The 25,761-nt window shown below is 41.5% G+C and overlaps 3 protein-coding genes across 5 annotated transcripts; 1 reads left to right on the top strand and 2 right to left on the bottom strand.

Moving 5' to 3' along the window:
* Positions 1-3,738: 3,738 nt before the first annotated feature.
* On the bottom strand, positions 3,739-5,575 carry LOC139063829 (uncharacterized). 2 transcript variants are annotated; one of them, XM_070546686.1, is made up of 3 exons: positions 5,478-5,575; positions 4,939-5,105; positions 3,739-4,736 (listed from the first exon to the last, which is right to left on the bottom strand). In XM_070546686.1, exons 1-3 carry the CDS (start codon positions 5,542-5,544, stop codon positions 4,608-4,610), a joined length of 363 nt encoding a protein of 120 aa, XP_070402787.1. In that variant the 5' UTR covers positions 5,545-5,575; the 3' UTR covers positions 3,739-4,607. The 2 variants fall into 2 exon arrangements, with proteins under 2 accessions (XP_070402787.1, XP_070402786.1); XM_070546685.1 differs by having other exon boundaries at positions 3,763-4,736; positions 4,939-5,575.
* On the top strand, positions 5,574-25,363 carry LOC107392471 (adhesion G-protein coupled receptor G5). 2 transcript variants are annotated; one of them, XM_070546681.1, is made up of 21 exons: positions 5,574-5,781; positions 6,394-6,622; positions 16,737-16,828; positions 16,896-16,986; positions 17,063-19,200; positions 19,278-19,355; positions 19,911-19,979; positions 20,073-20,240; positions 20,320-20,355; positions 21,082-21,156; positions 21,235-21,382; positions 21,496-21,652; positions 21,729-21,860; positions 21,926-22,039; positions 22,109-22,148; positions 22,543-22,640; positions 22,727-22,848; positions 22,933-23,198; positions 23,266-23,356; positions 23,424-23,707; positions 23,792-25,363. In XM_070546681.1, the coding sequence occupies exons 5-21, from the start codon at positions 19,110-19,112 to the stop codon at positions 23,917-23,919; spliced, it is 2,097 nt and encodes a 698-aa protein (XP_070402782.1). In that variant the 5' UTR covers positions 5,574-5,781; positions 6,394-6,622; positions 16,737-16,828; positions 16,896-16,986; positions 17,063-19,109; the 3' UTR covers positions 23,920-25,363. The 2 variants fall into 2 exon arrangements, with proteins under 2 accessions (XP_070402782.1, XP_054597510.2); XM_054741535.2 differs by lacking the exons at positions 16,737-16,828; positions 16,896-16,986; positions 17,063-19,200; positions 19,278-19,355; positions 19,911-19,979.
* On the bottom strand, positions 10,052-11,882 carry LOC129163632 (5'-3' exonuclease PLD4). The gene is made up of 4 exons (XM_054741551.2): positions 10,750-11,882; positions 10,509-10,674; positions 10,341-10,437; positions 10,052-10,254 (listed from the first exon to the last, which is right to left on the bottom strand). The coding sequence occupies exons 1-4, from the start codon at positions 10,788-10,790 to the stop codon at positions 10,052-10,054; spliced, it is 507 nt and encodes a 168-aa protein (XP_054597526.2). The 5' UTR covers positions 10,791-11,882.
* Positions 25,364-25,761: the final 398 nt, after the last annotated feature.

The following is a 25,761-nucleotide window of genomic DNA, read 5'->3' as shown; positions in this document are numbered from 1 at the left end:
ACACCACAGTTAGTGGAGCTTATCAAGCCGTGCAGCGAGCTGCTCTCGGCTTCTCAGACCACGCCATGATTCACCTCATCCCCTCATATAGAGTGAGGACTACTAAGAAGTGGACCTGCGAGGCTGTGGAGGAGCTTCGCGTGTGTCTGGACACAACAGACTGGAACGTGTTTGGATCTGCCACAGACAACTTGGATGAATATACAGACACTGTGACGTCATACATAAAATTCTGTGAGGACAGCATTATTCCAACAAAAACCAGGGTCACTTTTAACAACGATAAGCCCTGGTTCACACCCAAACTGAGACAGCTGAGGAGGGAGAAAGAAGCAGCCCACAGAGCCAAGGACAGAGAAAGCTACAAGGGCGCTAAATACCAGTTCTCAAAAGAGCTGAAGAAGGCAAGATCTCGGTACAACAAGCGACTAAAGGAGCAGTTCTCTAATAATGACACCGCCTCTGTCTGGAGAGGGCTCAGGCAAATCACAAACTACAAGCCCAGAGCCCAACATGCTGCTGACGACCTACAACTGGCTGAACAACTCAACTCCTTTTACGCAAGGTTTGAAATGCAACACCCATCCCCCACACCCACTACTGCACAGGTTTCTTCAGCCACTCTGGTCCCCCACTCCACCCTCCCCCACCCCCTCCCCCTACCACTACCCCCTCCACCATCCCACCTCCCCCTCACCCCCCTTCCCCCTCCTACTCCCCCTCCCGCCCCTCCCCCACCACCTACACCACTGTGAATAGTACAGTCCCCACTGACCACCCCTCCCCCTCCACTGCCTTCTCAGTGACAGAAGAGGATGTGCTCAGGGTTTTCCGTAAGCAGAACCCACGGAAATCCCCGGGCCCGGACGGTGTCTCCCCCGCAACCCTGAGACACTGCGCAGAGGAACTGTCTCCAATCTTCACGGACATCTTTACCATCTCCTTGGAGTCCTGCCACGTTCCAGCCTGCTTTAAGCTGTCCACCATTGTCCCTGTCCCAAAGAAACCCCGTGTCACTGGACTGAATGATTACAGGCCTGTGGCGCTGACGTCTGTAGTCATGAAGTCTTTTGAGCGCCTGGTCCTCCCTCATCTCAAGTCCTTCACCTCCCCCCTCCTGGACCCTTTGCAGTTCGCATACAGAGCTAATAGGTCTGTAGACGACGCCATCAACCTGGCCCTCCACATCATCCTGCAGCACCTGGATTCCCCGGGAACCTACGCTAGGATCCTGTTTGGGGACTTCAGCTCTGCGTTCAACACCATCCTCCCTGCTCTGCTCCAGGACAAGCTCTCCATGCTCAACGTACCCAATTCCACCTGCAGGTGGATCACTGACTTCCTGACGGACCGAAGGCAGTGCGTGCAGCTGGGGAAGAATGTTTCCACCATTCAGACAATTAGCACAGGATCCCCACAGGGCTGTGTACTTTCTCCTCTGCTCTTCTCCCTGTACACAAACTGCTGCACCTCGAGCCACGACTCCGTTAAACTGATCAAGTTTGCGGACGACACCACCCTCATTGGGCTCATCTCTGACGGTGATGAGTCCGCCTACAGGAGAGAGGTGGAACGGCTGGTGTACTGGTGCAGCAGCAACAACCTGGAGCTCAATGCTCAGAAGACAGTGGAGATGATTGTGGACTTCAGGAAAGTCACAGCCCCATCTCTCCCCCTCGTCCTAACGGACACCCCCATCACCACTGTGGACTCCTTCCGCTTCCTCGGAACCACCATCACACATGACCTTAGGTGGGAGCCATCCATCAGCTCCCTGCTCAAAAAGGCCCAGCAGAGGATGTACTTTCTGCGGCAGTTGAAAAAGGCCAAGCTGCCGGCCCAGATGATGGTGCAGTTTTACACGGCCATCATTGAGTCCATCCTCAACTCCTCCATCACTGTGTGGTACGCTGGAGCCACAGTGAGGGACAAACATAGGCTGCAGCGCATTGTGCGCTCTGCTGAGAAGGTGATTGGCTGCAGCCTGCCATCTCTCCAGGACCTGTAAGTCTCCAGAACTCGGGGGCGTGCAGGCCGGATAGCAGCTGACCCTTCTCACCCGGGACACAGACTTTTCGAGCCGCTTCCCTCAGGCAGGAGGTTACGGTCCATCCAGACCAGAACCTCCCGCCACAAGAACAGCTTCTTTCCATCTGCCGTTAGACTTGTGAACAGCTTATAAATACACAACCATGTTCGTCTGCTGTACTTGACATGACGTCACGTTATCGGCCATATTACCTTTACCTGCCTTTTTTTTAGCTGAATGATTTATGCTAGTTTTATTATATTTTATTCTACTTTATTCTATTTTTGAATTTTATTATTCATGTTATATGTAGCACATTAGTACCGAAGCAAGTTCCTAGTTTGTGAACTGCTTGTTCACTGACAATGGCAATAAACCTTTTCTGATTCTGATGAGTTTCTAGAGGCAGTCACCTGAAATGGGTCTCCAACAGTCTTGAAGGACCCTCCTCCCAACCCCAGAGATGCAGGTGTCTGGTTAGAACAGGTGAGCATCACAGTACTGAGCTTGAAATATTGTGGTTTTTATGCACTTTTTCTGCTCCAAGGCATGAAAGTTAACAGGGGAATTTTTACATTTTCATTTAAGAGAATTACTATTTTTATTTTTGTTGTTGGCCTCTAAAGAAAGATTTAACCCGCTTTAAAACAGGAACTGGAAAGATTACAGTGTGTGTGTGTGTATGTGTGTGTGTGTGTGTGTGTTTTCTGACCATACGTGTGTGTTCTGACCATGTATGTGTGTTCTGACCATACGTGTGTGTGTGTGTGTGTGTGTGTGTGTGTGTGTGTTCTGACCATGTGTGTGTGTTCTGACCATGTATGTGTGTTCTGACCATACGTGTGTGTGTGTGTGTGTGTGTTCTGACCATACGTGTGTGTTCTGACCATTTATGTGTGTTCTGACCATACGTGTGTGTGTGTTCTGACCATACGTGTGTGTGTGTTCTGACCATACGTGCATGTGTGTGTGTTCTGACCATACGTGCATGTGTGTGTGTTCTGACCATACGTGTGTGTGTGTTCTGACCATACGTGTGTGTGTTCCGACCGTGCCTTTGTGTGTGTTCTGACCATGTATGTGTGTGTTCTGACCGTGTGTGTGTGTGTGTGTGTGTGTTCACTAAGGCTGGACACTGAACAAAGGGGCTAGCCTCTCCAGAGAAGACCACAGCAACCTCCCTGAGCAGAACCCAGTGTCCATCACTGTGGCAGACACCCAACAAAGAGCCTCAGGTCTGAAGAACTGGACAGCTCCAGGACCTGGCATGATCCACCTAAGCCTACTGGCTTAAGAAGCTCACTGCACTCCATGAGTGTCTGGCAGCACAGATGAAGCAGCTGCTAAAGGATGGGACTCACCCTGAATGGCTAACTGACTTGGCTAATACCAAGGAGACGCCCTGTCCCCACTGCTGTTCTGCAGAGGTCAGATCCCCGTCTACCAGATAATCCACAAGACTGGCCATGGACAGCACCTCCTCTACATGGAAGACCTCGATCTCGTCATCCATATAGAGGCGGTCTAATCTTTAGGTGTTTGAATCGCACTTAGTCCGACCGCCTACCTGAGAGACCATGTTGTCATGGAGACCCTAACAGGGGCTAATCAACCAGACTACACAGCTTCCAGGAATATGGAGGTCCTCAAACCCTCCCACCACGATAAGGTGGCGATTCTGCGGGAGGGATGTTTTTTTATTTTTTGGCTTTTTTTTGTGTCATTTTATTGTTTTTTTTGTTTGTTTTTTGTGTATTTTATATATTTTTTTAATTCTATTTCATTTTATTTGATAGAAAAATTTTTTACAAAAATTATTTGTTGTTGTTCTTGCTTCTATTTCTTCTACTTGCTTGTGAAATCTAAACAGCTTCTTGGTTCTAAACAGCAAGTGGGCCTAAACTATATGTGTACATCCACTTTCTACTAGAGATTTTATCGTTTTTACTTCCTAAGTGGAAAAAGTTCATTTTCTTCTTAAACACCCCCCTCTTGTTCATCCCTTCAGGTGTTTCCAGATGTGACTGACGCTTTAGAGTTGCTTACTTGTGAGGATTCTGCATCTCTGCCAGAAACCAGAGAACTCTGAGTTTTGGCTCCTGTGACCGAGCTTCCACTTTTATTTACTCCTCAATTATTTTCTGCAGTCACTGATAATTTATCTTTAATCTCTAATCCCTTATTTTTCCTTTGATGATGCGAGGGTGGGTCGTACGAGACCCTAGAGGACATGCTTGGAAGAGCTTCATCCACACTTGACTTCTCATATGAAGATTTTCCATCTTCGTCCTCACCTGAACTTATCTTTGAAACCAGAGATGATTCAATGTTACTTTCTTCTCTTCTCTTAGGTGTTTTACTTCTCTTAGCTAAATCCCACACCGTTTGAACTGTATTTTTATCTCATTTTAACCCACCGGCTAATTCTTCATCCATGTCTGACTGATCTATGTTTGCATCATCAGGTTTGACAAACGCATTTTAATCACTTTCCTCTGAGGCTGAAGGTCTTTCATCCTCGTCCTCACTCAGTTCCTCTTCTGAGCTGAAGGACAAGCTAGAAGGATGCCACGTCCTCTCAGAACATATTTTGTAAACCAAACTCCAACAATAGTCTGGCTTCCGTTTCATCTAGCTTCTTTAGTGCAGCCCTCAAATCTATAGGGTCATCGTCTTCTGAGTACTGTTGATATAAAGTGGAGTTACCCTGTGGAAACAGCAACTTTCCATTTTAGAGCTTTTTGAAATCGTTAAAAGAGTCGGTCAAATATGGGCAATTTCAAATTGCTGTGGTTTGACAGTGTTGATACAAAATGCAACTGCTCTTTGGAAATATGACTTTTGCTTTTAAGAGCATTCTGAAGTCATTGAAAGAGTAGTTCAAAAATGAAAATTCACAGGGCTTTTACCTTGATATCCAAAATAAGCGTTCCTTGATAATGACCGGGCGCTAATAGTGAACTAGCCTTTTTCACAGGCTTGCGTTTGGTGTCCCTCCTCCGGCGTGTTGCCCAACGCGCTTTGCGTGGTGTGTGTGTGCGGAGCGCCGGCGCTGCAGACTTGCGATCACAATCTTCTGCAGAGACATCAGACATGTAATCACAATCTTCTGCTGAAACCGGAGATGTTTTCGCTTCTCCTTCTATAAAAGCCTCTAATTCTGTCAGCTCACTGGGAGCTTCAGAGCCAGAGTCTCTTGAGTCAAACACATCCAAATCTGATGTAGTTACTTGATGTGACTTAAAATCAGAAAAGGATTTTTCAGTCAGTGGTTCTGCGTCTTCATGGAAAGCCGATGGTTCGACGTCTCTGTAAAGACATGTTGATTTTCCGGGTCCAAGACTATTAAAATCAGACTCCGGTTGTTCTGAAGAGGATAAATCCTCTTTTTCTGCGTCTCCATAAAAGTGTTTATAAGTGTTTATAACCGCTTTAGTAATCAAAGCACCTGCAACCATCCCAGTAACGGCAAACATGGCCGTACGAGGTGAAAAGAGATTCCCGAATCCACTCATTCTTCTAGCTAGGCTTACCTCGACTGACTGAGGGAGTGGGTTCCAGCGCGCTATTTATAGGCTGGCAGATGACGTCACAAAGGGACGTGATCACGTAATCAAAGCGTAGAGAGGATCAAAGGGTGGAGAGGAGCACGCAGACGTGATCAAAGGATGGAGAGGAGCACACAGACTAGCCAGCAAGCTAAAGAAGCTGCGTCACGTGCGTCTTCAGCGATTCGTGAGATCATCATACAGGTGACTCCATTTCCTTTACAAACTTCAAGGAATCACGTGTTCATCTGTTTCATGTTTTTTTTACCCTAATCAACGGAATTACTGTGGTTCCATGTACACATTACATTATTACCTTGTAGATTATTAGAATAAACGAAATTAATTTCGCTTTTTTAATTAGATCTTATAACTTCCTCGTGAGCATAAAGCGGGTGTAGAAATGAAAGCGGGTTGTTTAGGTTAATAAAATGTGCATTTGTTTATTCAACATAAGCAGGTATGAAAATGTCAGTTATTGTTATTTTAATTATTCGGATTTTCCCCGCAGGATCACGACCGTTAACAAGTCCCTTTGTCAGACATTTATTTACTGAACTGTTACATGTAGAGTTTACTACTGATAACCTCAAACAGGCCCGGAGTGGCTAATCGGGGTCCGGACCGCAAGGCCCGGTGTTGTTTTTGTTTGTTTGTTTGTTTGTTTTGGACCGGTGCTCAGTCATCACGCCACTGGGCTGATCCCTAAGACAACCGACCTGCTGAAAGGGCCTCTCATGTCAGGTACAAAAACAAAAACGTAATGTTTACTAACTCGTCCGTTTTTGTCTTCTTCTCTTTTTGTGATGGGGTTAGGGTTCCGTCATGGCTTTGATCAGACGCCGCTACCGCGCTGTCCCCGGGCCGCCTCTGCCTTTTTTCTGCAGACGCTTCCAGAGGAACACCTCAGGAGACTCCGGATGGGAGAAGCAGGACTCAGGAGGAACACTGTAGAAACAGACGCCACTAAATGTGCAAAAACGGGCATTTTTCACTGAAACGTGCTGTTTCCGGAGTCAGCAGCAAGACCCAGCAGCATCAGCAGGTAGGATGACTCACTGAGGGAATATCATGAGAATGAATAATGGAGAGTATGGCGAAGACCTGCTCTATTAAAGCGGTCCGGATGCTGGCTCTGTCCGGTTCGGTCCGGACGGTAAAGCCAGGGGTGCAGACTCTCCCAGATCCACGGTGCAATTCAACCTGACATCAGTTATCTTTATTTTCATTTACATGAATGATCATGAGGAATCATCTGGACAAATGGGAAAGAAAAAGATCTAGAGAAGGAAATTGGAAAATGTAGGAGAAAATGAGGATGAACTTCTTTAGTAAATGTTCACTGATGAGTTTTCCTGTTTGTAAAATTACAAATGAGGTCACACACAAGTTGTGTTTTCATAAAACATTGTTTTCATCTGAAAATAAGTCAGGGTTTTATTTTAACTTCTCAGAGTTGCAGCTGGATGCTCTTCTTCTGTGGCTCTAACAGGCTGTCTGACATTTGAGATTATTTTCTAGTTATTTAATTAAATAATAATTATATGATGAATGTTTTCTAAATCAAAGTTTTAATAAGTTATTAAATCATACACATCAACAGGTGGTCATATAATAATCAGACTGTTGCCAGTCAGTCATTGTTACCCAAAGCTCTTCTGTTTCATTTATAAACAAATCCTAATTCTTCTGATTTAATTTGTGTTTTCTTTGTTTTTGGAGTCAAATATTCATTTCATTTCTCAAAAATAAACATTTACAGGTAAAAACTTTTCTTATCTGTAAAATGGTTAAAGATTACCACACATGGCTTCCAGTATCAAATTTAATGCAATGGGGTTTAAGGTCCACAAGATGGCGATAAATCACTTTAAACTGAACCATGATCAAACCCTAAAGAATATTTTTTTTACCTGGCCTCCATAAATAATTTGCAGACCTTCTGACTGAACACATTTGCTCTAATGACATTTGACATAACTTACTGGCTAACAGATGAAGCAAAATTTGCAATTTGTGACATTTGCAGACAATGAAAGAGTGGATCTGAACAGGCTTGAGTTTCATTAGGGGAGTTCCTCCTGGCAGCCATAGCTAAGAGACGATTCAGATCATCTGAGCCTGCAGCAAGCAGGCTCTTAAAGCTGACTCTTACTGATGAAAATGACGTGTCAGCTCAAGTCCACATGTTGGATTTAGTTCAGGGTTAACGTTTTAAAATGATATTACCTGCAAACATGATGCCTCAACTTCAGTTTTAATCCACAGAGTTTCAGCCTTGCAAACACAAAAGTAGTAAATCGTGTGTTTTATAATAGAAGATTATATGCGTGGGACATTGGTGAGAACCAGAGAAGTCCTTGAAAGGCCTCTGACAGTTTTGAAAAGACTCTGATTCAAGGCCACAGTTTGATTCTGCCTCCAGCTGGGTATTGTGTGGCTTTTAGGCATAATTGCTCCTCAATTTGAGGTCGTTTTTGGTCCTTTAACGATTGTTTCTGTGTGATTTAGAAAAAAATTCAGCTTATTTTGAACTAAGTTGGGTTTATTTAGTGACAACGTTTTTGATTCATGCATGTCTGCATGCATCTGTTTAAAAAAAGATGATCACTATTTATTGTTTCCCTACGAGTCTGCATGCAGCATTTGCTAATTTAGGCCATGCATCATAATTGTCTTCTATTTTCAAATGTTTTAATTTATTTTATGTCTCATCATGAATAATTGTTGCACCTCTTTGGAGGCAGACATCTTTTTATGTTGAGGCCTTTGTCGCACATTTATAGTTTGTACTTCTTCAGAATTGTCTCATTTTAGTCGTCTACACTCTCCAGATAAGTCACACTGGTTGTTTTATTACTGTTGATGATTTCTGGAATTGTGGTTTTTTTGCAAGGATAAATTTGTTTTAGGAGTCAGATATAAGGTTCATTTCTAAGGAAAAAAACAGAAACAAAAACAAGCATTTAGACTTATAAAGTAGGTGAACTGTGAATAAAAAAATTCTTACCTCTTGTTTAGATTTTGCAAACAAACTGCAAAATAAAACAAAAATTTATAGAAAAAACAAACTGCAATGTCATTAACTGTCATTGCAGCCATTTGCTAAAATTAATTATTTATTTTCTTATTAATGTACACACAGCAGCACATACTGACAGAAAAACAGCATTTTAGAAATGTATGCAGATTTGTTAAAAATACTGAAATATCAAATGGCCCAAAGCATTCAGACCCTTTGGCTCAATCCCAATATTCACACTTACACCCTCGTGCCCTTCATTTGCGCGTTCCTGGCCGGACAGAGTGCAGAATTAAACAGGAGTCTGACAGGCCAGGCCAGGCGAGGTGTGCAAGTGCGTAGGGTGTCCCGATTCTCAAGTGCGGAAGTTGACCATGCCTCCTCTGCACCCTTAATTTGCACCACTTCACCCAAGTCCGCAGCGATGCAGACCTCGGGCAAGGGTATTACCCACAAGTCATTGCTGCGGGAGAAAAGGCCCACGTTCCTTTTCTGAAAATATGTATTTTCTAATTAAATCAATTAATTTTAGGACGATTAGTTGATACTCTGAAAGTTTTTGACAAAGCAGCAGTGAAGTGAAATTTATTTCACTTCATTGCTGCTTTGTCAGAAACATTCATTGCTTTGTTTGTTTGAAAGTTGTTACTAAAGGTTTTTGAAAAAAGTTTCACAGCGACCAGCATCACGGCATGCGTTGCAATCGATGACGCAATGCTTCCTGTCTCAATTCTGCAATTATTTGCACACTTGTGTACTACGCACTCGAACCCTACTGCGCACGTTCTCCAAGTGCATGTTGCTGAAAACCGCAGGGTGCAGTGCGAGTGTTGAGACTGGGCCTCTGCTGTGACTCTCCTATATTTAAAGGTGCGATCCATTTCTTGTCATCATCCTTGAGATGCCCCTATTAGAGTCCAGCTGTGTTTCATTTTATACCGATTGGACTTGATTAGAAAAGTACTAAACTTTTACATTTGTTGTCATTTACAACAGAAAATGCATCCTCCTCATAGTTGTGTGTTAGCCTGGCCTGCCAGACTCATCCTGTTTAATTCTACACAGAGAACTCTTCCCATAAGGCAGCATGGGGCTTTTAGCCACCATTACAATACTGAAGTTTTACAAATGTGATGAATTACTCGCTCATTCTCTTTCTCTCTCACACACGTACACACACACACACACACATTTGTTTGTGTGGCCCTCCACTGACTTCCATTCATTTTAGTGACTCCACTAACCCTAACCTTAACCAACTGGATTCACACAAACATTTTTTCTACTAAATTCCCAAGATGTTCATCTTAAAAACTGTTGCAACTAGAAATGAAAATCAGGAATGGATTAACCAGACCGAAGAGCATTTTTCTAAAACATTTGTTAAAATCATATTTAAGACATGCAGCCTTAGCGAAGATGCAAAAGTAAAAACTTTCACTAATGATTTATTCATTGTGATAATGCACAATGCGGATTGTGTCCGAGATCATCCAGGTGGACAGCGAATTGTGAGTGCCAGTCTCTGTTGAATACTTCCTTTAGCTGGCTCTGCAGGGCGTCGGTTCTCCATGCAGGGTGAGCGTTGGACTGGGAAACCACCAGACTAACTCTAGCTGTGGTTACAAAGTAGTCCCCCGCCCAGTTAGAGGTACCTGAGTAGCAAAACAGCATCATCTGGTCAATAATGTACTACAATAAAATACACCTGCTGCTTTCTAAAAGAAAACAACAAACCCACCAATGTATGCAGTTTTATCAGTCACCATGTATTTATTATGGTTTATTCTGGTAAATGGAATATCTGACTGGTTTCCCACTGGGACAATGAAGAGTTTCTGAAAAAAAAAAAAGAAAAGATGATTTCTAAGTAAGCAGCTGGACTAAATCTGACAATGTGCCATCTTACTATATGGATGTGGATATGATGATGAGGGTAGTCCAATGAGGCCAGAGACTGAAGGAAAGGCAACATGGCTGGATTAGAGTCCCGCCCACAGCTGAAGAGCATCCTGACCTTAACCTTCCTTTCAAACACAGCTGTCCTGATTGCATCGTCTATAAACGGCCAGTATCTGAATCAAAACCAAAGCTGGCATATCAAAGAAAACGGTTCACAATAAAAGGAAAACTGATTTTAGGAGGCTCACTTTTGGGGCTTTTCGAAGAATATGGTGGGAAAATACTCCATGATGGCAACATCAACAAATTTCTGAGCCTCTGAGATTGAGGACAGAATCGCTTCCAGGTCCTGGGTCCTCGACTTAGGACAGAAGGATGGTGGAGAACCCTGAAAGGAAAGAACATTTAATTCACAGTTATCAGGGGCAGTTCTAGTAAGGGTCCAGGGTGGGCCCGTGCTTAGCTTAGCTTAGATGAGCAAGAAGAAAGATGGCAGCGTGTCTCCAAAAAGGTCAGTGGTTTATTTTTTGTTCTGTTTACCTGCAGAAGTTTCATAGGTGATAACTTGTTCTAAAGGTTAAACAACTGGAAATGTGCACCTCATTTCCACTAATGACTCTAACCCAAGGTGTGTTCTGAAAGCATAGCACGTAAAAATAGAATCAAAGCGTACATTTTGCGGCATGTAGTGAGGAAGCGTGCCCATCAACTACAACGGTGGCTAAATGATACGCTTTGCGGACGTTACGCGTCCGGTGGAAAGGCCTGGGGTCTCATTTATCAAACATTGCGTAGAATCCTTACTAAAACCGTACTTAAGCTCAGCAAAAAATAAAATGTACTTACATCACGTAGGTTTGTGATCTATCAAACATGGAGTACGCACAGCTGCACGCAATCTCCGCTTCATAAATTCGAGACTAACGAGAAAGTTTCTCAGCTGCTTTTTAGTCACATCCCGCCCTCACCGCGCCCAGTTACTGCCATAAATAGTCAGTGCAAAGTGCCTTGTGGATCTCATGCATATACATAAACCGGTTGTTTCAGCGTTCCGCCAATGACATGGCGACCGTAGATCAAGGCAGATCAAGGAAGCACAATTTCACAGAAGCAGAAATTGAGGTACTTGTGGGTGAGGTGGAGAAATGAAAGGAAGTGCTTTTGCAAAACAAATAAGAGAAAATCCACGGAGTGGCACAGCGTTGCTGAAGCCGTCAATGTTGTGAATTCTTCAGAGAGATCTGTGGCGGATATTAAAAAATGGTCCAATTGGAATTCGATCCCCAGACTCCCGAGCGAAAGTCACGCGCGCTAACCAGTCAGCCAAACAGAGATCTCCCCTGTTCAACAAGCCATGGCGCATCATCAATCGGATCACAGTGACAGGACACACCCTGTCACAGACGCATGATATTCTGCATTCTGTAGTCTGTGCTTCAGGCTGTGTGTGTGTGTGTGTGTGTGTGTGTGTGTGTGGGGGGGGGGGGGGGTCTTGTTCTGTGTGAAAACGAAGCAGTAAAAGTGATAATGCTGCAGGATTTCATAATTGTATCTTCTCAGCAGCAGCAGCACTGCAGGTGCTCTCCATGTCCAACATGTGCATAAGCCAGGTCCTTAGTCAGCTTAAAGTTGCGCACATTTTTCCACTAAGTTTTCTTTCATAAATCCCAAAGTTTGCATGGAAAGTTGCTTACGCAGTTTTCTGACCCCGTTTTGTGCGTAAGCAAGCTTGATAAATGAGGCCCCTGGTAATGCACTCTAGGAAATTGGAGAGAACATGGCACTCTATGCACCATGAGGAGGCCTACCTATCCTGGAAAAATAGTCTTGTGCTTTATAAAAATAAGCTTAGACAAACTAGAACTGCTTATTTCTCAGCACTAATTGAGGAGAACAAGCATAATTCTAAATTTCTTTTCAGTACAGTTGCTAAACTTACACAGAATCATAGCTCTGAAACATCTATTCCCTTAGCCCTCAGCAGCAATGACTTCATAGTATTTTTTACAAGTTAAATTAATTCTATTAGAAACAAAATGTTTAGCATCCTCCCTAATGCAATTTTTTCTTCCTCAGTAAGTGAGGCAGCATCAGAGGTGACTGTAGAACCTCAGTTGTGCTTGAACCGTTTTGCTCCAGTTGAGCTTTCAGAGTTATCAAAAATATTAGCTTAATCTAAACCTTCAACTTGCATTTTGGATCCAATCCCAACCAAATTATTTAAAGAAGCATTTCCTTTTGTTACTGCCCCCATTCTAGATATAGTCAATCTATCCTTAGTGTATGGGTATGTACCACAAGATTTTAAGGTTGTTGTAATCAAACCTTCACTTAAGAAGCCTTCTCTGGATCCAGATGACCCAATGAATTATAGACCAATATCTAACCTTCCATTTTTATCCAAAGTCCTGGAGAAAATAGTGGCCATCCAAGTATGTGAGCATTTAAACAATAATGCTCTGTTTGAGGAATTTCACTCTGGTTTTAGAGAGTATCACAGCACTGAAACTGCATTAGTGAGAGTTACAAATGATATTTTCATGGCCTCAGATAAGAATCTTGTGTCTGGTCTAGTCTTGTTAGATCTCAGTGCTGCCTTTGACACAGTTGATCACAATGTTATTTTAGAAAGACTTGAACATGTTGTAGGGATCAAAGGAACAGCGTTAGGCTGGTTTAAATCCTACCTGTCTGACAGATTTAATATTGTAAATGTACGTGACAAATCGTCTTCATACTCCAGGGTTACTTGTGGAGTACCACAGGGTTCAGTGCTTGGACCAATTCTTTTTACTATATATATGATCCCAATTGGTAAAATCATTAGACAGCATGGGATAAACTTCCACTGTTATGCTGACGATACTCAGTTATATTTATCCATTAACCCTGATGAACCTAATCGGTTGGGTAGATTACAGGCTTGTCTTGAGGACATAAAAAATTGGATGACTCTAAACTTTTTGCTTTTAAATCAAGACAAGATGGAAGTTCTCATCTTTGGACCAGAAATCCAGAAAAGGAAATTGCTTAGCCAATCGCCTGACCTGAATGGCATTACATTAATCTCCGAGAACAAAGTAACAAACCTTGGTGTTATCTTTGACCAGGACATGTCATTCAAATCCCACATTAAACAGGTTTGTAGGATTTCCTTTTCCCACCTTCGGAATATTGCTAAGATTAGAAGCATCCTTTCCAGGAGTGATGCTGAAAAACTAGTTCATGCATTTATTACATCAAGACTGGATTACTGTAATTCATTACTCTCGGGAAGTCCACAGAATGTAGTTAAAAGTCTTCAGCATGTCCAAAATGCTGTAGCTAGAGTTCTGATGATAATTAAAAAGAGAGATCATATCTCTCCTGTCTTAGCTTCCCTACATTGGCTAACTGTTAAATTCAGAATAGATTTTAAGATCCTCCTTCTCACATATAAAGCTCTTAATAATCAAGCTCCATCATACATCAATGATCTGATTGTTCCATATGTTCCTAACCGAGCACTTCGCTCTCAGACTGCGGCTCTACTGGTGGTTCCCAGAATATCTAAAATTAGGATGGGAGGCAGATCTTTTAGTTATCAGGCTCCTCTCCTGTGGAACCAGCTCCCAGCCTTAGTCCGTGAGGCAGACACTTTGTCTACTTTCACGAATAGGCTTAAAACATTTTTATTTGATAGGGCCTATGGTTAAAATCTGATGTTAGCCTAAATCTGGACAAGTGGGGGAGTAAAGGGAGGTGGAGTGTACAGTCGGTTAAGACGGCTCTCCCTTGCCCTGACTCCAACATGCCTCCATCTAAATAGGATAGATTATCCTGAGTTATCTCTGTAGTTATGCTGCTATAGGCCAGAGGTGGAAAGAGTACTAAAATTTCCTACTTAAGTACGAGTACCGGTACTTTCATAATTTTTTACTCAAGTACAAGTAAAAGTACTTGCCTGAATTTTTACTCAAGTAAAAGTAAAAAGTATAGTTAATAAAATGTACTTAAAGTAAAAGTTACTTAGTTACATTTTTGTCAGCATAAAGATGGTTACATCAGTGCAAAACCACAACACCAGTTCACAACACACTCGTGTGTGCATGCACACACACACGGTTTGATGGAAGGATTTCTATCCAATCAGTGAGAACAGAGGACGTGCACATTGATTGGACAAGGTTTTTCTAAGATTGTACGTTTCAATTGTGATTAAAATTATTCTTTATTTTGAAAAAAAAAGTTAATTTTTAGATGTATGTGAGGTATCTCAATGTTCTCATGACAAAACTCTAACATGAGACTGTGCTCTAACCTGGCACATAACAAGCTAAATGAAAGTCAAACATTTCAGGTGGACCGTATGACAGCTGCTAACGTTGGCCCTGCCCTACTTTACCTCTACATTACAGTTCCTTTATCCATGTTCATCCTAGAGCTCCTCTCTGACCTTCATGCTTATTTAGAGCAGCTGATTTTTAAAGTTAGCAGAGTTCATCCTTGGTAGTGGGTTCACTCACTCATTTAAAGATATCGGCCAGAGGTAAAATTCGTTTGAACAGCATTTGTAAATGTGTATTAAAACCTCAGATGAAAAAGGTTTTTGATTTTGACGGCTGGAATTGTAAGAAAATCTGATGTTTGTGACCGGTGCGGGAAAACCAGAAACTAACTTCCGGTCTAAGCCCTGGGCAGCTGGTGACGTTTCACATGGAGCTCTGCTGAAACAGCTGTAGTAAACATTACCTGACTCCGGTGTTTCTGCGTTAGCGTTATAGCAGAGAACAATGTGTCATCAATCAGATGTAGCTTCTGAAGCCTCCACTAGTCGGTCAGATTTGTTTTTTCTCTGGGATACGGCGATGAGGACGGATATTGGATTAACGGAGAAGTTCAACCAAACTCCGACCCTGCCAGCTGGATATCACTACCAGAGGTGCAGACATGTTTTAGACCGTTTGACTCAGAAGACCTGTGACCTGATTTGGACATAGAGGAGGATTCTGTTCATCTTCAGAACCAAAATCGGTACAGTTTGTTTATTTTTCTTAAATATTTCATTTCTGTGCTCCACTGGGAGCTCTAAGCTGACGAGTTTTCAGCTGGTCTTAGCTCTATCATGTGTCCCAATATAGTTCAGTAATCTACAGTTTTACTGCTGTGTGTATTTATTGATATAACTCTGGAAAATATTTAACCAACAATTTACCAGAATAAATCTTCCTGATGCTGGAGTAACTCCTTAGCTCAACTCGTTGTTTGCACTAATCCAGGATGTCATGGAGGTTCTAATGTTGAAATATAGAGATAATCTTTTAGATTATATCTGTGTGTGTGTGTGTGTGTGTGTGTGTGTGTGTGTGTGTGTGTGTGTGTGTGTGTGTGTATGTGTGTGTGTGAGCCGTAGCTTTCCCAAAGGACTTGTTCTTTCCTTACTGGAGTGAACACGGTTAGCAGTATTGCTGCAGTCATGCTAACGGGACTCGTCCAGAAGTAGCGGTGCAGTTCTAGATGGATTTATAGATGTAGGTTATTATTTTAGATCAGACCTGTTATTTAAAAATGCGTGTAGGACACAGACACATGGCTCAGACCTTTTGCTGCAGCTGTAAACACAATTTTACGTAATAATTAAAAGCATGAAAGTAAAAAATAACAGTGATCCACAATACTAGCATCAGCAGCTAGCTTGTTTTACGTGCTGGAGTGACGTACGCGAAACAGTTCTTCACTGTCTGGAGGAGAGGATTTGGATTTTCTGTAATGATTCATGACTAAAGTCCTTAACAAAATAAAAAACTGGACCCAGTACATGTTTATATAGATGGTAAAGTGTAGTTATTTAGCATTTCTACAATTTTAATGCCGAGCCAATACCTTTAACCCTTCACCACTGAAATCAGTTTGTTCATTCCAATCCTCCTAAATAATCCTCTAATCATCCAACTGGAATCCTTAAGGGTCCCGTAACGTCCATCCTGTCAGAATAGGCCGTGGGAGCCCAGGTGTTACTAGAACTAATGGTGTCCCCTCACCAGCGTGAGCCTCCAAACTGTGAAGGTTGTTCTCCAAACATGAACTTTAAATTCATGCATTTATCTCCTCTTGTAACACTTTAACATGTACCTTGAAATCCACTATTTAACAAGCAGGTACACAAGTCTAAACACCTCTGAGAAGCCAAAATGTACTTGCTCTATATCCTTTACTATCTATGAATGCCTTGTTCTATTTGCCTCTTGATCATCAGAATGATTCTCTAAAAGCAATCCTGAACCATGTTGAGGAAATTCCCTGCTAACATCAAACGCTACATGTGCAGGCTTTACACCACAGGATGGGGTAAGAGAGCCAGCATTTCAATGTGTTTGTCTGACTGCAAGAAAATGAATGTTTTCTGTCTCTTTAGTCACTCCAGCGGTGGTGATCGTCCCTCTTCTTGCTCCAAAGAAATACGGTAACATTGTCATTCATGTTGATGATGGATCTTCTGCAAACATGTGAGGGGCTGCTTTCTTTTATCATTTACAATTCAACATCATGCTTTTTAATTCATGTTTTGTTTATAACTTCCAGGAGCTGGATCCCTGATTCTGCTATCCATTTAGGTTTGAACATTGGTTTCTATGCCATTGTGTTCATATTCACTTCTGCCATTTTTAGTATGAATGTGGTGCAGATAGTTCGCTCTGAGTCCACAGCTGTAGAAGTTCAGGACAGCAGCCCCATCAAGAAGAAGTTCTTGTCCATTCTGGGTCTTTTCTGCCTCCTTGGCATCTTCTGGGGTTTTGCGTTTTTTAGTTTTGGACCTCTGCTCATTCCCTCCTTTCTACGTCTTCACCATCCTCAACTCCTTTCAAGGTGAAACTGACAAAGTGTCCTCACAAGTCATTGAAGAAAGAAAATATTCTCTCTTTCTGCATAGGTTTTCTTCTGTTTATTTACTACTACTCCAGCAAGGTCCCTCCAGAGGACAAGAAAGACTCACAGACCACCACCAGCAACAAACACACGGTCACAGAGAACCATTATATGCCTGTTCTTTACAGATAAATCACTTTGGCTCAGGCAGAAACCCAAAACGATCTAGCCACTGTCACTGTTTGATAAACAATACAAGTTTAGAAGAAAATGTTAATAAAGCCGTTTTATTAATCATATTGTTTCTTAAGACCTCCTATAGGTATTTACTGAGTGTATTTGTTACCTCAGCTCGCATAAACAGAAATAAATGTGGGTTTCATGTCCTCGGGACACCCAGGGTTATTTTGACACACAAATGCAAAACTGTTGCTGTTATGAGTTCAGCCTTTCACGACCTGTTCCATAATGCAAACTGTGGCTGCTATCTTAGTTTGCATTGCTCAGCTTTTGGGAAACGAGAACAACGTTGCATTCAGTAAAGCTTAAAATGGACTCTAATGTATTCAAAAGCTTTCTGTTGTAAATACAAGTTTTTAAATGTTAAAATATATTTATGTATTTATTTATGAACTTTTAGGGAATTCACTGAACATTGCGGAGGTTTTGTGTTAAGTCTATAAATAGTTTATTTTATTTTTAAAGAAAGTTATGTTTCCATCCAACAAAACTGCGATGTTTATTCTTTATTCTAAACAGCTGGTGGATTTAATAAAATTAACGTTGACTGAGTTCTTATTGGTGCTTCTTACAAATTAAAAAGACATTTGATGTCATTTAGACTGTTGTTTTTTTTTGTAAGATCATGGTAAATGGCCTGTATTTGATATAGCACCTTCCTGGAACCCCCAAGGTGCTTTACAACACCCATTCACACACACATTCACACCCTGGTGGGGATGAGCTCCGATGTAGCCACAGCTGCTCTGGGGCGCACTGACAGAGGCGAGTCTGCCAAGCGCTGGTGCCACCGGTCCCTCCGACCACCACCAGCATCAAAAATTACAAATTGTTGGGTCAGTCCCTGCAGTCTGAAATAATAATATTAAGCAATAATATAATTATGAATAAATTTAACCACAAATACATTCCAGTTGCAGCCACAGCTGCACCTCTTCCCACAGGAATGGGTAAAACATGGAGAGGAAATTTCCCCCGTGTGTGATTACTAATGACACTTTAAGTTTAACGTCAGAAAATGTATTTCATAAACATTCAGATAACCGTAAAACTTGCATCAAGGTGTAATTTACGTTGCAGAGTCCTGAGTGGGGGCCGAGGAGACCAGCAGTCATCGTGCCAGAGAATACCTGCTAGAGACACAGGCAATCCTATGAAAGACACATGTTTAAATGTTTAGGAATGAAATAAATAAGCAGGACAAAAATAACTGAAACTGGACATCTCTGGAACAGTTCATTCAAATTATGACCAGAAATAAAACCCTATACCAGCTGCTTTATAAACAAAATACTGAATGTGCTGGGAGCTGCAGACACGTTTGATTTGCAAATGAAGTCAGGTAGACAGAATTTCTGTCACACTACATAACGTGTGTGATGCTGTTCAGGTGGACAAAGCGGATTGTCTCCATCAGACACCGTGCACGGCCACATTTCAAAGTGGCAGTGTGAAAATATCTATATTCTTCAGTCGTGATGGAATAAATTTCTCATGTAAACCATCTAAATTCAAATGAATCATGTCGCCTTTGGCAAGAAACCATCACTGGATTTTTGTTGTGGAAATTCTGTTCTTTGGGATTTTACTGCAGAATCATATGTGTGAGACAGGTGAGTAGGAAAGTCTTACTGGGAACAGAGTGGTGCTGTTAGATCTGATGTTTGTCTCGTGTATTTACCTGTTGCAGATGCAAACGGAAGTCCCATGCTCAAAAACATGCTGTTCATTACTAATCAAACTCCACTGAACTCCACTTTCCCATCAGGTAATCTTGGCTACAGTGTGGAAAAAATACTTCGGTTCAATTTATTTATATGGGGCCAGTTCACAAGAATCGTCTCAAGTCACGTGACAAAGTAAATATTCCAGTTGAGCTTGCTGATCACTGAGTCTAAGTCATTATGCCATTAAAAGTTTCCTATGTAAGGAAGCCCAGCAGATTGCACCGAGTCACTGACTTGTTGTGTCAGAGGCTTAACAGCACAAGTGTAGAACTCTGGTCCTCGAGGTCCGCTATCCCACATGTTTTAGTGTTTTCCTTGTTTCAACAAACCTGATTTCAGTCAGCAGGTGATGGACAGTCTTCTGGAGAACTTTGACCTGCTGCACAGGTGAATCAACTGAGCTGGAACAGGGAAACAACAAAAAGATGCAGGATACTAGCTCTCAAGGACAGGAGTTTGACACCTCTGTCTGACAGCAATCTCCATACTAAGCAAGCATGTAGTGACAGTGGAGAAGAAAAACCCCCTTTAACAGGAGGAATGGAGTACAAATGAAAACCAGAGTATTTCATGATTCTATGTGACTTTTTTTCAAGATGTTGTCTATCACGACCAAAACAAAACTCAACTTTGTTTCAACATCTCATCTGAGCCAAGGAACACTGGTAATGAAATCTAATATCTGGTTTTGTGTCTGTTTCCTGGAAATCAACGGAAAACAATCACTGTTGGTCATTTATTAAGTGTTTGTGTTTTAGTCTGTTGCAGCAAAAATTTCAACTGCAACGCCAAAATAGAGCTGCTCAGAGATAACGTCTACCACCTGACGCTGAACGAGACGACTCTATCCATGCACGACGTCGTAGTGCTGCAGAAGGCAACTTTTACCAACTCCTGTTTACCGTCGCGGTTCTACAACTCAACGGGTAACGCTGAGATGTTCTGTTGGACCAAGGAAGTGGACTCTTGTTAACGTTTCCTTCTTGAATCTTTGTTCTGTTGCAGGTCTCATCCTACACCTTCTAGACTGCCTGAAAACTGGTAAACTCACCATCTCTATTACCGGCTCATTTAGCAGCAGAGTGTCACGTTCTGATTAGGAGGAGTAGGACCCAATATGCAGAGCACCAGACGATATGAGGCAGGAGTTGATATAAAGTAAAAAAAAAAAAAAATCCTTTTACTGTAGGATGAACAAAAATAAATCCAAAGGCATGGAGCCCCATACCCAGAAATCCAAAAGCAGGAGAACAAAGCTCAATTAGATCACAAACTGGGGACTAGACAGGAAGCTCACAGAGCACCAAAGAACAACGCTGACAAACAACAATGGGCCGACAAGAACAATGAGACAAGGAGGGCTTATATAGACAGGGAGGAGCAATTAGGGAAACAGGAAGCAGGTGTGTGGAGTGAGGCTGGAGGGAAGGCAGGTGACAACAATTATCTGGATGGGGAAGAGAACCAGTGGAGGGCAGATAAACCTAACACTATATAAAACACAAAACTAAACCTAGAGACTAAGGGAAGGACTCACACAAACACATACACATACTGACACACACAAACTCATACACACATACAATGAACTGGGGAACAAGAGGCTGGGGCTACAACTTAAGACACACAACAGAGATGCAGACAAAGGACACATGAGGGCGCTAAGAGAGCACAAAAGGAGAACCTGGAGTGGGAACTGGAGGAGCTGGGGAACAAAGGGACACACAACATGACACAGAGAAGTTTGATGTGTTTTTGTATTTTAAGGTGAAGGGAATATAAGACTGAGCCAGGATGGGCTGTGCGGACAAAATACAACCTACGATGAAACGACTTGTAAAGGTAAGTTTGTTCATTTATGTAAAATTTTGGAATACGTCTCTAAACATTGTGTTCATAAAGTTGTGTCTGATTAAACAGAATTGACCAACGCAGGAGATCTCAGCCATGTGATCAAGTTGGACGGTCGAAAAAAAACTTGTGTATGTTGTAAGTTACCAGGTTCAAAGCCGGAGGTGTCCTTGACTCTGAATGCTATGGACGCTCCTGTGAAACCCCAGGAAGCAACGTAATTATCACAAATGTTTATTGCAATTATGGAAGGATGGTAAAATCACTCAGGAAGGCTTTTTCATGTGAAAAATGTGAAAATGAAAGTTATTATTTGTGTTTCTGTTACAGAAATGTGATGAAGAAACTCGGTTCGGTGTTAACAATGATGGGAAATTCCAGCACAGCAGCCGTCAAAATTGGAAACATCACAGGGGTGGTGGCTAAGCTGCCACAGCTAAATCCACCCAGCCTGAACTTTGGCTTTGCAGGAACTGGAGATGTTAACGTGCGCAGCTTTCATCAACCCAATCATACAAACAAAAGCCTGAAATAACTTCTCTTTTTGTCTCTGTCTGTTCCAGATTCTTGAAGAACAAACCACCCAGGTGGGAGGTTTCTTCAGAACGATACAGATTCCCAAAGAAGCCACTGAGATGGCAGTAAAGAAAAACGGATTATACGCCGGGGTTCTGCTTTTTCCAAACCTTTCTCAGGTAGGGGAGGTTTTTTTTTAATTAAATATAGAAATATTTCATCTGAAAATGAATTCCACTTTCAGAAGGATGGATCCAGTAGCAGCATTTTCAACAATGAAATCCTGGGAATTGAAATGGGAGCAGAAATATCCAATCTCTCAGACACCATAGACATCCGCTACAGTTCTATGAACACGGTAACAGAAATATTAACCTTTAATATAATCCTTCAATGAAACTTTTTTATTTGATGTTTTTCCCTGCAGAGTGGATTCAGTGCTGTTTGCTCATCATGGAATGGTAAAGGTAATAAACATTTATTTAGCCAGTTAAACTTTTAAAAAGCATGTTATAAACGAATAAATCCTCCATTATTTGATGTGATCATAAAGCTGGGGTTCGAGATAGTGCCACCCTAGGGTAAATGCAGCATTAAACAATTAGTTAAAATGTCCACTACAATTCTCTAAAATACAAGAATTTACTTTTCCAAAAGAAACTTCACCAACTCTTCATCGGTTTTGAGCTCTTGAAGATGATGAAGCTCCTTCCATCTTTATAGAGAAGAGACTTGAGGGGAAATGTAAATTATGAATTAACTACTTTATATTGTAGAACAGGGCCAGATTTACGCTTTCTTTTAAGTTCTTGGAAACATTTTAAACAATGTACCCCAACTTTAAACGTGTTTCCTCATCAGGGAGTCCAAACTGGACCACAGACGGCTGCCAAACAGTGGAGGTCAATGGCAGCATCACTTGTCAGTGCACACATCTTACGTTTTTTGCCATTCTCATGGTGAGCTGATGTTATGAGATTTCTAAGGATTTTTTAATGCTAATATCATGTATAATCATTAAAAATGTCCTCCAATTTGAAACCAGTCGCCCACACCTACAAATATAAGTGCTACCGTTTACAAAACCCTGACAAAGATCACAGAGGCCGGCTGCGGGGTCTCAATGTTCTTCCTGGGAGCGGGCCTCTTCATGCATTTTCTCATCAGGTAAGCAGAAACATTAAAACTGTAGGTCTGTTTTTATTTTAAATGAGATTGCTTTTTGCTGATGTAAACTGTGTTCCTTCTCAGAAAAACAAAATCATCCAATGCGACGACGATCCTGATCAATCTCTTCATCGCCCTTTTCGCCCTGAACTTTTGCTTTCTGATCAACAAGACGATCGCTGATCTGAAAAATGATTCTGGGTGTGTGGCCATGGCCGCGTTTCTGCACTACAGCATGTTGGCCACTTTCACCTGGTTTTCCATGCAGGCTTTACACCTGTACATCAGTCTGCGGAAACTCTCTGCAAACACTAAACACTACATTTACAAGATTTGCATCACAGGATGGGGTAAGAGAGCCAGCACTTCAATGTGTTTCTCTGACTGTAAGAAAATGAATGTTTTCTGTCTCTTTAGTCACTCCAGCTGTGGTGATCATCGCTCTTCTTGCTGCAAAGAAATATGGAAACATTGTCATCCAGGTTGATGATGGAACTTCAGAAAACATGTGAGGAGCTGCTAAAATCTTTAAAAAAGGCTTAACTGTTTATCTCAAATTTCATTTCTAATTTCAGGTGCTGGATCCCAGATTCCTCTGTCCACGTAGGTCTAAACGTTGGCTACTACGCCATTGTGTTCCTCTTCACTTTCTCCATATTCAGTATAACCGTGATGCAGATTCTTCACTTTAAGTCAAAACCAGTACAAGATCAGGAGATCAGTGCATCCAAAACAAAGTTTTTGTCCATCCTGGGTCTTTTCTTCCTCCTGGGCATCTCCTGGGCGTTTGCTTTTTTCAGTTACGGACCTCTGCTCATTCCCTCCTTCTACATCTTTACCATCCTCAACTCCTTTCAAGGTCAATTTCGAATTTAAATTCACACAAGCTTCAGATATTACTAAATTAAAGTAACATTTCAACCATCTGCTTTTGTCTTTGAAGGATTTCTGCTGTTTATCTACTACTACCACTCCACCAAGATCACTCCAGAAGCTAACAGCGGCTCACGGACCGGCAGCAGCAGCACACCCACAGTCGCAGAGAACATCTACACAGCATCTTCTAAATGAACAGGTCACTGTAATCTGCCGATAATTTGCACTAATGTAGTTAGATTTGTTTTTGTTAGTGAAAACATGAAAGAAAGAAATTTACTCAAAAGAACACATTAAGCCTTAATGCTGATCATAATCTTGATCAAAAATATAAAAATATCATCTCAGAGGGATTATTTTCTCTTAGCTTTCATATCCTCATAATTTCAACAGAAAATGCAATCATAACACAAGAGGGCAGCACTTTACTTTATTGGGCCTGACTATCCAAATAAACTCCCTTCTAGTTGACCATGACTCTGCCCTAAAATCTGGTTTATCCCCCCGAAGATGAGGAGATGGAGTTGTCTCTCTCCTGGAAGTCATTAGTGAGGATGACTCCTTGCATCAAAAGGATCTCTGTTTGACTCAATAGAAAACCTCCCAGCGGTGGAATGCAAAGTGTAAATGATCAGTAGGATGAATATGACCCTTTTACGACTGGTGAGTTTGTCACATGGGATGGTGAATGTTATAAAAAAAACTGTGTGCAGAGTTGGGGGCTGATCTCACATCGGTTAGCTGTTGCGTGCCTGTAGATAATTACCTTGAGCCTGCAGAGCAGCATCTACCGGCTGACAAAAATGAGCTCATGGTTACCTGCAGGAACAACACGCCGGAGGGGACAAAACTCTCTTAAATGCAACCATTTGGAAGTGTACTCTTTAATAAAAACATGCAAAATTAGAATGTCATGTGTGCATTTTGCATATCACTTATAAGGTTTGTAACATAATACAACTACTGCTGGCACAAAAGAAAACAGCTAAGTAATTAAATCTATCCTAAAAGTTAATTATTTATATTTTAGAAGATTTTTGATGTCAAAAATAGTTTAAATGCTATTTATAATTAACTTAGTTCTTTATATGTTTTATATATTTTTTTATTATTTTCTAATGCATCATTTGAATGTTGATGTGTAAAATTTCAGATGACTTAAACAAATCTGAAAATGTTCTAATTGATTTAAGCTATTAACCACATGTTGGAAGTTCCTTATCATACATTGATAGAGTGCCTTGTACCACTTTTTGTACAAAACATTTGGTTTTTGATCTCATTGCGTTATAAAGGAACGTGGCTTTAGTTAAAATCCTCATTCTCTGTCGTGGCTGCCTTCAGACTGAACAAGCTAAAACTCCTAACAGATTCAATCTTACATTTCCCTCATACATATTCATGTGTATTTTAACAATAAGTTTTAAGTTTAGATAGTCATCTTATTGGTTTTATTTGTGCAATTTGATGTTATCAAAGAATGATGTGATTTTTGTACATGGGGGGGGGGCAACAATATTTGTGAAAATGTGTGAAATCTATTAAAATGAAATGTTTGTGTCTGCAGAAAACTAATGTAATAAAGTTTACGGTGCGCGTCTTTTTCTTTTGCTAAATTTAGGATAAGGAATGACACTCAGAGAGGAAGATCTGTTTATTTAATTATTAATCTGTGACTCATTCATCATTTAAATGACCACAGCGCGTCAGCAAATCTCTGGAGTAATTACAGCCCTCTGATTTATGCTGCCCCTAAAGGAGGCCTTTCATGCAGAGCACAGCGGGCGTTTGTGGCCTACCTGTACGTGTCTGTAAGTCAGCTGTAAAACGAGGCTGCCGCGCAAACTGCAAATAGGCGTTAAAGCTGTGCAGTAAAACACCATCACAAATAAATACATCACTATCAAAAGCTGCAGAGATTTGAACAAGAAACAATGTGTGTCCACTTGAGCCAAAGATCAACAACATAGCTTGTTTTTTTAACTCTTCATCTTAAAAACAGTAAAAGTTCTCACACACATCTGGAATGAGGCTTTA

The sequence above is a fragment of the Nothobranchius furzeri genome, chromosome 18 (genome assembly GCF_043380555.1).
Source record: "Nothobranchius furzeri strain GRZ-AD chromosome 18, NfurGRZ-RIMD1, whole genome shotgun sequence".
Classification (NCBI taxonomy): domain Eukaryota; kingdom Metazoa; phylum Chordata; class Actinopteri; order Cyprinodontiformes; family Nothobranchiidae; genus Nothobranchius; species Nothobranchius furzeri.
Note: the sequence above shows the minus strand (reverse complement) of the source record. Positions and strands in the feature narration are given on the sequence as shown.

Bases quoted from the DNA above. Each gene is read 5' to 3' on its own strand.
- LOC139063829 (XM_070546685.1), bottom strand. From the start codon at position 5,544: ATGAGTGGATTCGGGAATCTCTTTTCACCTCGTACGGCCATGTTTGCC. The intron at 4,737-4,938 runs GTAAAAGCCCTG...CTGTTTCCACAG, and splicing joins CGCTTATTTTGGATATCAAG to GGTAACTCCACTTTATATCA.
- LOC129163632 (XM_054741551.2), bottom strand. From the start codon at position 10,790: ATGGAGTATTTTCCCACCATATTCTTCGAAAAGCCCCAAAA. The intron at 10,438-10,508 runs GTAAGATGGCAC...TTTTTTTTTCAG, and splicing joins ATCATATCCACATCCATATA to AAACTCTTCATTGTCCCAGT. The intron at 10,255-10,340 runs GTGGGTTTGTTG...TTTGCTACTCAG, and splicing joins TGATAAAACTGCATACATTG to GTACCTCTAACTGGGCGGGG.
- LOC107392471 (XM_070546681.1), top strand. From the start codon at position 19,110: ATGTCGCCTTTGGCAAGAAACCATCACTGGATTTTTGTTGTGGAAATT. The intron at 19,201-19,277 runs GTGAGTAGGAAA...TACCTGTTGCAG, and splicing joins GAATCATATGTGTGAGACAG to ATGCAAACGGAAGTCCCATG. The intron at 23,199-23,265 runs GTAAGAGAGCCA...CTGTCTCTTTAG, and splicing joins GATTTGCATCACAGGATGGG to TCACTCCAGCTGTGGTGATC.